Raw genomic sequence first — 14,556 nt, 5'->3', positions numbered from 1 at the left:
TTGTCTTCATATTATATGACTTGCAACTAATTTTTAGAGGAGAATATGGTGCTAGCAAATACATGCTGATGCAGTTAAATTGGAAGTTCAAGGTAAGGATCACGTAACTGAAAAACATGAAAGGTGTCTGAAAGAGAGGATATGTTTATTCATGTCTCTACTAAGTTCCATGAGATATTCTCATTACTATTCATGTTTTTTGAAGGATAAAAGCTTTTCTAATACAGTTGCTGTGCTAACTAGATTTCTAAAGAATAGTTTTTATCAGCTTTTGTTAATAATAATAATAATAAGAACAGAGCTCATTAAATGATGTTAAAAGAAGGTAGCAAATGGCACTAGTGCATGTTTTAAGAAGTGGTTTCTTGAAAAAAACGACACCAACATTTTCATAATTTCCTTATAGTGGTTTATCCTGTGTGGTGGAATTCATACGCTGTTCACTGTATGATGGATGCAATGAAAATTGACTACGATTGGAAATTTAGTTCTAACGTTTCTGTTTAATTGCACTTTAAAGCAAAAAAAACCTCATTGTACAAAATTCTTTATTCTTTAGAGACCTGTACAACTTTAAGAAACAGTTAAATGAGTGCAGTTCTTATTAGGAAGAATAATCTGTTTAACTTTCTACCCCCTAGCTCCAGTTGTAGTCCCAGAAGAAAAGGCAAAATGTTAAAGCTATGAAATAACATTAAAATGCCATTTAATTTGTCGAGGGAAATACTGTTTTTTTTTTCCTTAGATAAAAAGACTTGAATAAAAGCTTTTTCCTCTGTAGTGCTTGCAGACTTTCAAGTAAATGGAGGAGATGGTTGCTAGCAGCAGGTTACACCAGATGCACAGCTGCCTAGGGATGTGTGCAGTGTTTGCTGGAGACAGGTCTTACTGTTTTGCCTTGAGGCATTAGGTTGAGTCTGTAAGACCATGTAAGTAGTGATTTTTTTCCTCAGCTAGTGGAGTGTCACACTGTGGTATGTGACATTTTTAGGTAATGCATGAGGTAGATGTTTTTTTTAAAACTTGTAGAAGTAGGTGACCTCTATTGAAGTTTTTTCATAAACCTTAAATATTTGCCATTGAAATAAAAAGATGGCTGTTTTTAGAGAAAAATTACTAGATTGCTTGCTTAAGAAATGTGCTAAATTAGCATTTCATTGTAGTTTTCTTCCTTGATAAAATTTCTGTGGATACATTGAAGGATTTGCATTTATATTGAATATCATAGCATGCAAGTAGAGGATCAGTGAGACTCTGTATGATGAATATCTGAAATTTCCTGAAATTTCTTTTGAAATAAATGGATAATTTTGTAGATATGTTTACTGCATTTATATTAGATTCAAGGTAATAGGTGTCATACACTTTCATGTTAATTCACACTTATCTGTTTATAGTGTATTTAATTTGTTCCTTTGAAATACCTCATTTTTAGTGCAGCTGCTAACACAAGACATTTGGCAAGATAACCTGTGATCTATATTATTATGGTTCCTGTATTCATATGAGATTTCTTTTTTCATCTGAGTTATAATTTGTAAATAAAATTTTCCGTATTATGATTGCAAAGTGAAAATTGTGACTCAGTAGCATAACTATTTGTAGTACCAGTCCAGCTTTTAATTTTTTCCTTCATTAAATTAGCATCTGCTGGAGATTTCCAGGTATTCAGTGTGGAATCTTTGTTGTGTGTTTTGAACATCACTTTCTCTGCTGCATTCAGCTTGCAGGCTGCTCAAACAAGCCCAAGAGTATACAATCATATAAGTAATTGAGTATTTTGAATAAGAGAATTTTTCTGAAAAATGCTATCATAGGACTTAACTATTTTGACGTAACAGTAAACACTAATTAGTTTGCATATTGCTGGAGAAAACTGGATTTAAGAGATTCCAGTTAGGCAGAAATCTGGCAGGTTGTGATAAGACACGCGACTGTGAATGGCAGTTCTTGGAGCAATTGACGTGTCAGACCTCTGCTACAATTAGTCACTTCTGTACTGTTTTGCACATAATTCTAAACTCACAGAATAGCGTGAATTGGAGGGGGACCTTAAAGGTTATCTAGCACCAACCCCACCTGTCTCCCTGGGCAGGGACATCTCCACCAGCTCAGGTTGCCCAAAGCCCCATCTAACCTGGCCTCGAGTACCCCAGGGATGAGGCATACACAACACCTCTGGGCACCTGTTTCAGTTCCTCGCCACCTTCTGAGTAAAGATTTTCTTTCTAATATCTAATCTAAATCTACCCTCTTTGAGCTTAATGCTGTTACCCTTTATCCTGTCATAGCACTCCCTGATAAAGAGTCCCTTGTGATTTTTCCACAACAGCTCCAAGCAGTCAATCCTTCCTATTACATAGAGATCAACTCTATCACCTCTTCTCCCTTGCATCAGTTGTTATGAGTCATCCCACCACATTTCTGTGATAGCAGTTATCATGCAGCTGGAAAACTACAATATGACTTCCAACTCCTCTAGTTTGTTGCCCATGCTGTGAGCATCGTTAGAGAATTGCTTCACCCTGGCTGCTGGTCCTGCTACCTTTTGAGAGGAGGAAGCCCTAATCCCTACATGGCATTTCTGAAGTCTTTTCTTGATTTCTAATGCATCAACAATGCATGAGTCTTTGTTGCTGCTCAGATCTCTGTCTTCTGCCCCCACGGAAGCTAGTTTAATGCTCTCCTTGTAATTCTGGTCAACTGATTGGCAAAGATGAACTAGTGGGTCCTATCTGCATAGAATATCACTTGTATTCTGCATAACTTCTCTTGAGTCACACTCACTATCTCTCTCCCGTCTTACTTAATAAGATTCTTTGTTGTCATTGTGGCAATTAGAAAGTACCTCTGATTAGGGCTTTTGAAGTGGTACTGTTATCCAGGATGTAATGCTAATGCTCTCTGTAGATACTCCACAAACTGACCACGTGTTGTATCATAAACCATGGTGTAGAGCTCTTTTGTTGTAGTGTTTTGTTTCTGAGGTTCACATACGTACAAACCGCTTCTGATTTGAGAATGTTCTCGTTCTGATTGCTTTCTTGTTGCAACCACAATATGTCTGTTATAAAACTGAAAAGTACTGAACATTAGTTTGCAGAATCTTAACATGCAGCCTGTCTTTTTTCTTTAGGAAAGCCCACGAGGCGAACAAGAAAGTGGTTCTAGCAGGCTGTGTTCCACAGGCCCAACCTCGTCAGGATTACCTCAAAGGCTTGAGTATTATAGGGGTATGTATCTTTATTGATTAGAAACAGAAGATTTTGGTTGTTTTCATAGGCCAATAGCATTAGTATAAATTTAGTTGACTGGTTGACTTTCTCCTCAAAAAAGCAGTAGAGAAACTTAGTACCTCTGGTTGTCTGCTTTCATTATAAAGCACTTACGCCTTTTTACACCCACAGTTATTTGCTCTGGTTGTAGGCTGAGGGGTCAAAGGAAATGGATGCTCTTGACAGAAATGAGTTTCAGTGCCATTTGTAGCCGTAAGGGAGGTGAAAACAGCCGTTGCGACGTTGTTTAAAATATCACAGTTTATTCACATGAAGATATAAAAAAAAGAATACACCCTGTAGTAAAATCAGTGAAAGACTGGCAAAGCACTTGAGCAGATGTCACAGGGGCACAGCTGAAGGTTTGATGTTTTTGTGTTTTTTTTCTTTTTTGTTTATTTCTTTTTACATCATTCTTTTAACCAGAATGACAAAAGAAAATGATCATTCTGTTTAAATTTGAAGAGTAAATCCATCAGTGACTGAGCTGTTAGACAGTAACCAAGTTCTGCCTTGAAAAAATAACCTGAGATCTCTGTCATAATTCAGCTAGTGCTTTCAGTATCCTTTGAAATGAAGTAATGCCATCTAATTGAATCACCTCTGTAGGATCTTCCTGAAAATCAGGGAGACAACGCATAAGGTAGAAAAGATTCTTCATTGTTTAAGGCTTTAGATCAAAACTAGATTAATTCGTAAAATGTATGTTTGAGTTGGAACACTGTCATTGGATTCAATGTATGAATTATAGAGTGAAGTTGTCTTTTATTATGTTAAATTAGAGTAGATGATTGTACATCATCTTTCATGTGCTAAGAACATGGAACGGTCAACATATTTCCACTTCAGTGTGATGAAATCTGGTAGGAACTAAGAATTTAAAGGAACAGCAACAAAACATTCCAAAGAATTCACTTTCATAACTGCCATCACTCAAAATGTTGTATCTTTTTTCTCCAGCTGCATTTTTAGATACATTATTGCCTATAAATTAACTCACTGCCCAGAAATGGTACTCAAGGTGTGTAAAATGGTACATTGGTGTATACAGATGACAGTGTATGAAGAAACAACATGTCCATGGCACTGTGTGCAAGGAAACTGTGGTGCTTTTTTATCTCTAAGATACCAACTTTGTGCAGCGGGATGGGAAAGGAAAATCAAAAGGTGAATGGTTTTTATGGGTTTTTGTGACCTGTGATTGTTCATTAAAATGAATGTGAAGATACCTACATGCATGAAGACAGAGATAAAAAGTATCTTTTCTGGCTATAAAATGAACCTGTCAAGATCCTTTGGCCTGGATGTGATTCCATGTATCAGGTGGAGAATAAATGCTGTTTTACTGTAGGCAGTTATGATGTTTATGTTTGGTCTCAGGATGTTCACAAGCAGTTGAGTCCAGATATTGATTGCATCTGCAGCAGCCTCTCTCTGTGCAGGCAAGGTACTGCTGGCCCCCTTCCCATGGCCTGTTCTCATCCTCATCTGTATTTTCTTTTTATCACCTGATAGGTGCTCTCTTCTGAGGTAGAAAAAGTTGAAGTCTGATATTAAAAGGTATTTTCTGAAGGAATTGAAATGTTTACTTTGGAGGATTTAATCCTCTTAAAATGGGACCAAAAGAGTTGTCATGTAAAAGGCACTGGCATGACTCCCAAAAGCATCAGCGCTGTAGCAGCTGGCAGGGAGCAATGTGCATCTGCTGTAAATATGTGTTCTGCAGCCAACTCCTTCAAAGTTAATTTTGGATTGTAGTAAGAGGTGAGAATATGAATACCTTTTCATTTATCGTGGAGATTGCTGGGAAGCCTTAAACATTCCTATTTCTTTTGCAATACATAGTTGGGCCAGATGATTCTGCAGCTTCTTTTGTGGCACAGCAGGGACCAAATAATGTTTCTGTGGTGCCTTAGGTGCCCACGTCGCAGATCCATTGAAAGGCAGTGTGTGTCTCTCAGAAAGTATTGGACTTTCATGAATTGCTTTTTCTAAATACCACTCTATTTTTTAATAGCTGCAGCCTCTGAGAGAAGTGCAGTGGGACGTTCAGGAAAGACCCTTGTAAGGGACATCTGAAGATCATTTCTCCTGGTCATATAACTTCAGAAGGAGATTGGTTCGAATCTATTGACCCACAGAACGCTTCTGTCCTTAATTTAATGAGCATATTAAACTGAAAAAAAGTCTTTATTGTACTAAGTCTTGGACAAGGTCCTACTGCTTTGTTTTCCCACATGACAGTGCAGTGTCTTCGCACACTCTTGGTGCTTTCTTGAAGAGACTGTTGGAAAGAGTTTCTCTGATCTGCTTGTTAGGTTCCTGGTTGCACTTTTCTAGATAGGGTTGTTCTGAGATTCACTGATTTCTGTCTAGTACAAAATAGCTGCTAAATATGCAGCCGCTCACTTAAGTGTATTCAGAGATTACTGGATCTTTTCTTTTCCAGTTTGTCTTGCAAAACAGTTCCACAGTGCTAATTCTGCTTGTTAGACCACTCAGATCATGCTTGAGCACTTGGAAGAATTTGCGTGACTGCACTCACAAATCACCTGATGAGACATCACAAACACAGCACATTACAAGCATGTCTGTGAGCTGTTTACATCTAGCAGTCATCTGTTGAATGTGATAATGACAGTACAAAGGGAGCTGGGGGACCTTCTCTGATGACAGGCAGACAGCGTGTAGGTTTGTGTAGTCTCCTACTAATTGCTGGAGCTCACTCAGAGAGTTTGGGACTTGTCTCCCAGAAGCATGGGGGTAAATGGAGAGGTGAGTGGTTTGGAATGTGACTGGTTTGTGTCTGAGTGTTCAGCAGCTGTCCGTAGCTTCAGCCCCAGCATGGATCACCTCATGTTTTCCTTCTGACCCTGAGAGTTGTGTAAATGTAATTTCTGAGCTGTACTAATGCCTAACTTAGATTGCATGAGAAAGGCTCAAAGATTTTTCCTGATTTTTGTTTCTACTGAGGCGTCGTGCTTTATTATAAGGTTCTTCTTTGCTTTTTCTCCGGCTGGTTTCCTGCTTTGGCTACCTCTTCATCCCTTGGGCCATACCCCTGCCTCTGTTCTACATCCAGCTCAGCCCAGATTTCTGCATCTGTCTTTGTTCCCCCTGTATTCCTGCTCAGCTCTGCTCCAGTCAGTCTTTTGCTTTTGTTCTACCCAAATCCTAATGGAGAACGGTATATAATGGGCAAAAAGTCCTCTGTGTGGATGCCTGTACTAGAAAAAGAATGTGCAATTTGCAGAGATAGATGTAGTGCCATATCCAGCACTACACTACAGTGTGCTGTATCCAGCAGTGAGGTACCTTTTTGTCAGCACTGATGGTTCAGATGGTTTGGACTCGCTGCAGAGAAATGTTGAGGAGTGGTGTCTGTGTCCTTCATGCATCAAGAAGAGCTTTGTCTCCATGCTTCTTAATGCCTGTTGGAGACATGATTGAGTCCCTGCTCAGGAAGGTTTATGGATACTTTTGCTGCCATTCATTTCTGAAGAGAGTACTCTGTAAGATCAGTGAGATGTGGAGATGTGGTTATGGCTGTCTGCATAGCCAAAGAAATTCACTACTTTGTGGTGTTTCCTTTTTCTTAATTTTCCTGTTTGTTCCCCCTCCCGCTCCCCAAATAGGATTGCCCAGAACACTTCCCTTTTCTCGCTCCACTTTTACTGAGATATTTTACATGAAGTTTGAAAGCATTCATTATTTTCATTTTTAGCACTTACGCACTTTGACCAAACAGTTTCCAGTAATTTCAAATGAAAAATGCGTAATGTGGGAAATAACACATAAGGCAGAATAAGCATCCATTCCTTGTTGCAGTTCTTATTATCTCCGAGATGAATAATTTTAATTACTTTCATGAACTGTCTTCCTGATAGGCATATTGAGAATAATTTAATTTATCCAATAAAATGAAAGTACGACACACTGTTTTTCCCTGTCTTTATTTAACGGGGGGTTCAGGGCTGTGCAAAAATTCCCCAGATGTAGAATACAGAAAATAATTACAGAGGTGGTTCAGGTTTTGAACCATGGAGATTTCTTTTGTTTTACAATAATTATGGACTTAAACAGCTTAGGATCAAGATGTGACAATAATATTTTAGACAATGTATTTGGCAGAGACCGTGATATATATCTATGCTTATAATTATAAATGTATACAGTTCTGCTTTTAAGTTGCTCTTTTAAGATTAAACAGAAAAATCCATGTGTGTCTTAGTTGTAGTTTAAAAAAAAAAAACACAACAACTTGCATCTGTATATATATAAAAGAGATGTAGTGGGTTGCTCCAAAAGTAATGCCTCCTGTTTATTTTTATGGAAACTACAACAGATACATAGATCACAATAACACTGTTTGGTAGAGAAAATTATCAGCTACAAAAACACTATTTTTCAACACAGTCACCACCAATAGTTACACATTTTTGCCATTAATGAATAAAAGCCTGTATGCTGTGCATATAAAAGTCTGCCTCAGGGGAGGTGTTGCTGTTGCTACAGCTGAAATGTACCACCACCTCACTGCCTGCCATACGACTGATATCTACTCAGATATTGTGGGCCAGCATAATAAAATAGAAGGTATTGCTTTTGGAGCAGCCTCCATATATACAAGTATGGAAGTATGTGCATGTTTCACAAAAATACTTGCATATGTGCTTTATTTATGAAGGCTTTTATATAAACGTATGTCCATAATATGAATGCTTGCAATTCAGAAAAGGGTGTAAATATAGGCAGTATATAAGAATATCAAAATGCCAATATTAGTGATATTTTGAATAACTGATTGTTTAGAATTCATAATCAATATATTGCATTTAGAAATCTGAAGTGGCAGAGATTTGTGTTTTGAAAAGACTGTATTTCAAAAGAAAAAAATAATTTAACATGGACTTGACCTAACACCCAGACAAGAAAAGGAATAGACTCCCATTGACTTCCATGTGGAACTGTGGATCAGACAGCAACTACAGCAACTACAGATGATCTTTTTTTAAGCAGTTTTTAGGCTGAATGGAAAATAGATGTGAAATAGAGATGATTGTGCAGCTATTTGTTTACAGAAAATGACAAGCACAGTGCTTTATGGGCACAGAGACTCAGTAGCTTTGATGCAAATTATACAAGTTTCAAGGAACTTTGCTGAAGACCAGGTTTTGTGTTGAAGTCTGTGCAACTTGTACTTTTGTGCTTTTCAAACAAGTCAAATGAAAACCTCCAAGGAAATGAGTGCAGAAGTCATATTAAATATAATTTTATATTATATACTGAGATAGATAGTATTTTAGAGTCAGTGTTGTGGAAAGGATTCTGAACTAATTTAAATGTACTAAGTAGGACTTTCTGCATTTTGTTTTCCTGTATTATATGTAAACTTAAATACAGATATCTTGTAGATGTTGCATAAAATCTGTAGGCTATGCTTTGGTTGAAAGTTGTAGGAAAAAGCTCAAGTTTTAGAATGTGAGTGTGTAATCTTACAGTGTTAATGCTGTTTCTTTCTACTTTACATACTGGTCTGGTGTATAGATCATTAACTTTGTTTAAAGAATATCTAATCAGAAATAATTGAATCTTTATGGGTACATTTAGGCAAATATAAAACCAAAATATAAATTTGTTGTCTTTGTTAGAGATGTTTTGTCTTGTTTGTGAAATATCACTCTGTCTTATGAAGAACATCAAGGCTTTTCCTTCCATTCCCCAACACTGACTGCTGTAAGTCCAGGGCAGCATCTTGTTCTCTTAACCATGAGAGCAATATTTTTAGTTTCTTCTCATGTCTTTTCCCTGCAATACTTCCTTGTTATTTTTCTCCCCTGCCTTATAGTATCCTCAGCTTCTTACAGTATTCTCTCCCTTCTGCTGTTGTGGTCTGGAGGCTGATGGAGCTGCCCAAGTGACTGCAGCCTCGCAGCAGCCAGTTGGATGCAAGCAGTAGTTAAGGCTTGAAGGTGTCTCTCACTAGGAGCCCCTGCAGAGTACCTCTCTTGTATCCTTTTGGTGATTTTGGCCGAACTCATGGGCTGCTATTTTTGAGAACAGAACTTGGTTTAAGCCAGGCGGTGAGTTTTAAAATTTCTTTTGGGAGTCCGACAGAAGAAACAAGATGCACAGAAAAGAAATGGCTAAAAATGTAGCCCCAAAGTTTGCTTCCACTTAATCAGAGGATCACATTTTTGAAGGGAGAGCTATGTAAAGAAAGTCCAATTTCTCGTTACTTAGATGTTGACCTTCTGACTTTTTTAGGTTCAGCAGATAGATCGTGTAGTAGAAGTTGTGGAGGAAACTATTAAAGGTAAGCACTACACTTGAAATACTTGCGGCTGGTCTGTAAGATGTAAGCATTAGCTAGCAGAAATGCTGTTATGTTCTTTACTGAACTAATCTTTGCTTTCTCTTCTAACTAAATGCTTGGACAGTGCTGTGCTGTGCCATCTGTGCTTAGTAGTAATTACAGAGATTTTCTGGTAGGAGCTTGGTGGCTCCTGAGGACTTCAGGAGCCCATTTGAGTTTAATCAGTGTAGGTGGATGTAGAGTATTGCTTGAAGTTTCTGTTCCATCTTAATTCAGTGCTCTATCTCCACTTTCCTATGTTTGGTCCTCTCCTGTTTTCTTTTTTACAGATACTTTGGCTCACTTCCCTGAGCTTTCCTCAGCAGAACAGATAAATTATCCTCTGGTTTAATGTTCTTTTGTAACTGTGTTCCTTGTACTCTTTAGCTGCATTAGTGTGTGTGTACATATAGTGCTTTGCAGTGAAAGGGGGAAAGGCAGTATTGTTTCTGCAATCTGACCAGTAAACATTTGCTATTAAATAAATACATTTGTCTGGATCTGTCTGGGTTACCTAAGTTTGTCTCCATTACTTATCAGGCCATAAAAATTACTGTTCCTTGAAGTTTTAAATTACAGGCTTTAGTTTAATTGGCTGTACTTGGAATATAAACAAGTGTCTGTTCTACAATATGTTGCCTTGTAACTTTAATGCTGGAGTATCTTGTTTTGAAGTACAACATGAACATGTAAAAAACAGTGTAAAAAAACTTAGGAAAAAGTTTCTGTTAAGAAACAATGCTGTGTTGCAAGGCTTCTAGTAAGATTTTTCAGTACTTTGAGTGCTTTCAGAAATGAAACATGGACTCTATGTACTCCAAAATTTTTGCAAAATTTTTTTTTTTTCATTCAGCTTATTGTAGAAGAAACCTATTTAGTGTACTCATACTAAATGTGCAGTTATTTCCTCAGAAGCATCATGGTGTTCTTCACAATGTGTGATTTTTGCAGCAGCACAGTATTTCATATCCCTGTCAAATTTTCCTGAATTGCATTTATTCTTAAGGGATTAAGAAGATAACCTGAGTCAGTATGCCCTCCCTTTACAAAAATGTGCTTTGTAATATTTATACAGATTCATAACATTACTGCTTTTTTGATAACGTAGCTTCCCAGGTTATTGTGATTGAATATTTTATGACAGGAAAGAAGACAATCGATCTAGAAGCAATTCCAAAAATTACGTTTTTCATTGAATTGATTTTAATGTTTCATTTTAGATATTGATGAAGTTCTGGGCAATAACGTAGCATAATTTTAATTGACACATAAGCTTTAAATTAAAGTGTAGCTGTTGGGTAAGATTAATGCTTCTTTCTAGCTTAGTGTAAGTGATCTGAACAAAACGGAATGAGTGGGCTGCTGAATTCCATGCATGGTGCCAATTCCTTCAGGGATTTCTCAGAAGACAATGGAACACAGGATTTCTGAAAAAAAATGAACAAAACCAAAATTTCGATTTGAAAGAGAGGTGACAAATTGACAGTAGTCATAAGGCATGATAAAGCTTTGCTTTTTCAAAGGCTAACTATTAAAACTAGAAGCTTCTACTTCTTATTTTTTGTCCATTTCAATTTGTTTAAAGATAATGCATACATTTGTGGACCTGGAAATCACCTTCCATGAAAAAAGAAGAATTTGAAGCTCTTTGTCCCCACGGATCATAAATGATTCTAACTTGGAACTTTCATTATTTAAGTGAAGTAAAATACAGTGCTTAACAAGACAGTTAAGAATGCTTTATACTGTAAAATAAATCCATGGTAGGGGTTTACATAAGTGTATGTCAAACCAAATGAAATGTAGCCCCCTGTCTTCTAAAGCCTATGACATCAGTAATAACTTCTGAGGCCCAGGATATCTTGAGGAGGCAGAGGAATGTGTGGTGTGAGACAGTAGATTAAATATAAATTTTGACTTGAGAGCTGGCAATAGATTAGTAAGTTCTTAGTTGGATTTTGTCACAATTATACGGTACAGTTTCCTTCACCTGTCTTTTTGTAAGAAAGTCCAGTAGGTTATATGGGTGGTTTACTCTTGTAGTGTGGGTTTAAAGCAATTTAAGAATTTAAACGGAATAAATTTAAACCGCATAGTATCTGCACTCTGCAGGGCATTTGTCCTTGTAGATCAGTGTGTCTACACGAGTTGTCTGGATATTCTGTCTAGATTCCTTGGTGATCATCAGAGTTGCCATTTCTAAGGTTTGGTTTTCCTTAGGTTCCCATATTTTAAGGACTACTGCAGATTTTTTGTGGACGCTTGTGAATTGTGCACTACAAGGTACAAAAAGGGAATCTTTAAAAAGTATATATAAAACCAAAACCAAACCTATTCCCCCTCTTCTCTGTTGTGTTTCTTTTTTTTTTCTTTTTCATGAGTATAATTTTCTTTCTCCTTTCCAAAGAAAATATCTACCCTGTTGGATTTAGTTGAAAGCTTACAGTATTGCTCCCGCAAAATTACTTTTTCAAAATTATTCAAAGCACTTTCTCTGAAATATGATGGTGCTTCCTCTTTCTCTGTCTTAAATTCCTACTCAGAAAACCCTCTTCAGAATAGTGTTATTGTGCTGATTCAAGAGATGAATTCAAGAAGTAGATCTTCATGGTAGTATTTACCTTATAGCATAATTACTGGCTCCCTACTCTCCTCTTATTCATGAACGCTTTTATGTGACTTTACCTTTTTGTCTTCCTTCATCAGAAAATGGAGAAGAAGGATGCTCATGTTTCTTTTGGTTGCTAGTGTTATGAGGAACAGAATTCTCAAGAAATGCTGAGATGATTCATGTTTGTATTATCATGAGTTTTATAAAGAGTTCTATGAAACTTTTAAGTTCTCTGGTTATCAGGTAGATTTTGAAACTGTAATTTCCAAATGTGATCTTCTGAAAGAAGTGTGCAGTATTTACGTGCAGGTTTGATACATACCTGTTAATGAGGTGTCCTGTGATGTATTTTAGCTAAAGGCATCTTCAGGTACTTTTTTAGAGCTTATATTACCAAAACCTGAAATCTCTGTAATTTCTACTAAAGAAAGTCCTAGATTTCAAGGAACTAGATGAATGAATTTGATCTCAGCCTTAGAATTAAGTTTTTCACAGTGCTATCTGCAGAAATATAGCTGGAGCATGTCAGTCTTTCCGATTCGTCATGCATGGCTCTAACTTAACAGTTTAGTGAAACTTGCTTCATTTGCACATTACCCAAATCTTAAACCTGAATTGCAGCTATTTTACATCATTGAGCCATCTTATTTCCACTTACATGCTTAGTTTCCTGGTAACATGTTATGATGGCACAGTATGTTAGGAAAGGGCTACTAAGCAGTTGCAATGTCTGAGATAGGAGAAAATTTTATTGCATTTGATGTATGCTACATTATTAAGTAAGACTTCAGAATTTCAAAGCTGTTCAAGGTATTTGGGGAGAAACTTTAAAGTCTTAATGTAGATTTTTTTTTTCTTCTTTTAAATGTTGGCCCTTATGGATTTGAAGCTTTCCACCTCCTATTTAGACACACTAGCTGACTAAAGCTCATTGGTTAGGAAGCGTGTCGGTGGGGGGGGGGTCTGGGGTAGGGGAACATGGAGCTGGAGCATTTGTATACAATCTGCTTTTAGCTTAGGCCTTGGGGAGATGAGGGGCACAGGTTGAATTGAGTTCAGTCTGTATTGTGTCTGTCTAGTGTTTTCACAAAACAGAGGTTTACAATGGGTCATTAGATTTGATTGTTAAAAACAGCCAAAGGAAATTACTTCAGGGTCGAACCTTTTATACTTCATGTAACCTTTCTTGATTTCAGTCACGTTGATCTGTCTGGTGAAGTTGCCCATCCATTCCTAGTTTAAACACTAACCAGTATTTACTGTCTATTAAATTGCCCTCATAAACTTACTAATTATGTTAGTTGTGTCAGTCTACAAAAATGAGCAGGTAAATGGTACCTGTTTTACATATAGTATATATGTAAACATATATACATGTATACATATATACATATATTGCATATCTTGTGTGTATGTATGTCAGGTATGTATATGAATGCCAGCATATTAAAGGAGTATTTTTATGTGCCGCTTGTTTCATTATAATCCACTGATAACAGTAAATAAAATACTGTCTCCCCCATTTCTGTGATAGTGGGAAGAGTTGCCTTTACTTAAGAAGTTGATGTTGAGCCAAATGAGGAATAAAAACTGTAGGCATCAGGAGTTCTTTTCTGAGGAAAAATATTATTTGGCTTCCAGTCAGGAAACTGACTTGTTTGTGCCTAATTGCCATTCGAGGAGGGTCAGAGGGAGGGTAATGGCCTCACTGAGTCCAGGGTTCTGTAATCCTTTGAAAGCAGATAGAAAAAAGGGATGTTTTTGGATGGGTTGTTTTATTTATTTCACAGTGTGGTGGGTTGACCTTTGCTGGCTGCCGGATCCCCAGCCAGTCTCCCTGTTGCTTCCCTGCACTCAGCAGACTAGGAGAGAAAGTAAGATGGAAGAGCTCATGGGTCCTGGTAAGGGCAAGGAGATGACGTACCAATTGCTGTTGAGAGCAAACAAATGGGGAAAATTAATTCACTGCTAATTAAAAATAAAGTATGATAGTAAGAAATAAGCACAAAACTGAAAATAGCTTTCCCTCTACCCCTGCTTCTTCCAGGTATCAACTTCTCCTCATCAACTTCTCCTCTTCATTCTCTGCTCCTCTCCTCACAGTGGAACATGGGGAACGAGAATGGGGGCTACAGTCAGTCCTTAACACCTCTTCTCTGCCATTTGCTCTTCATATTCTTCTCCTTCAACACTCCGGTGTGCCATTTCTTCCAGAACTGCTCCAGTATTGATTTTCTCTTAAGTTCTATACTATGAGTGCGGTGAGGTGCTGGAACAGCTGCCCAGAGAGGTTGTGGATGCCCTGTCCATCCCTG

The 14,556-nt window shown here is 37.4% G+C and overlaps 1 protein-coding gene across 1 annotated transcript in view; it reads left to right on the top strand.

Moving 5' to 3' along the window:
• Window positions 1–14,556, top strand: part of LOC100548692 (threonylcarbamoyladenosine tRNA methylthiotransferase) — a 279,899-nt gene that overhangs the window by 108,460 nt on the left and 156,883 nt on the right. The window contains exons 6-7 of the mRNA XM_010708474.3: window positions 3,137–3,233; window positions 9,543–9,591. Coding sequence (XP_010706776.2) covers window positions 3,137–3,233; window positions 9,543–9,591 — 146 coding nt within the window. The remainder of the gene's footprint in view (window positions 1–3,136; window positions 3,234–9,542; window positions 9,592–14,556) is intronic.

This window comes from Meleagris gallopavo, chromosome 3 (genome assembly GCF_000146605.3).
Source record: "Meleagris gallopavo isolate NT-WF06-2002-E0010 breed Aviagen turkey brand Nicholas breeding stock chromosome 3, Turkey_5.1, whole genome shotgun sequence".
Lineage (NCBI taxonomy): Eukaryota > Metazoa > Chordata > Aves > Galliformes > Phasianidae > Meleagris > Meleagris gallopavo.
This window is presented reverse-complemented; position numbering and strand designations above follow the sequence as displayed.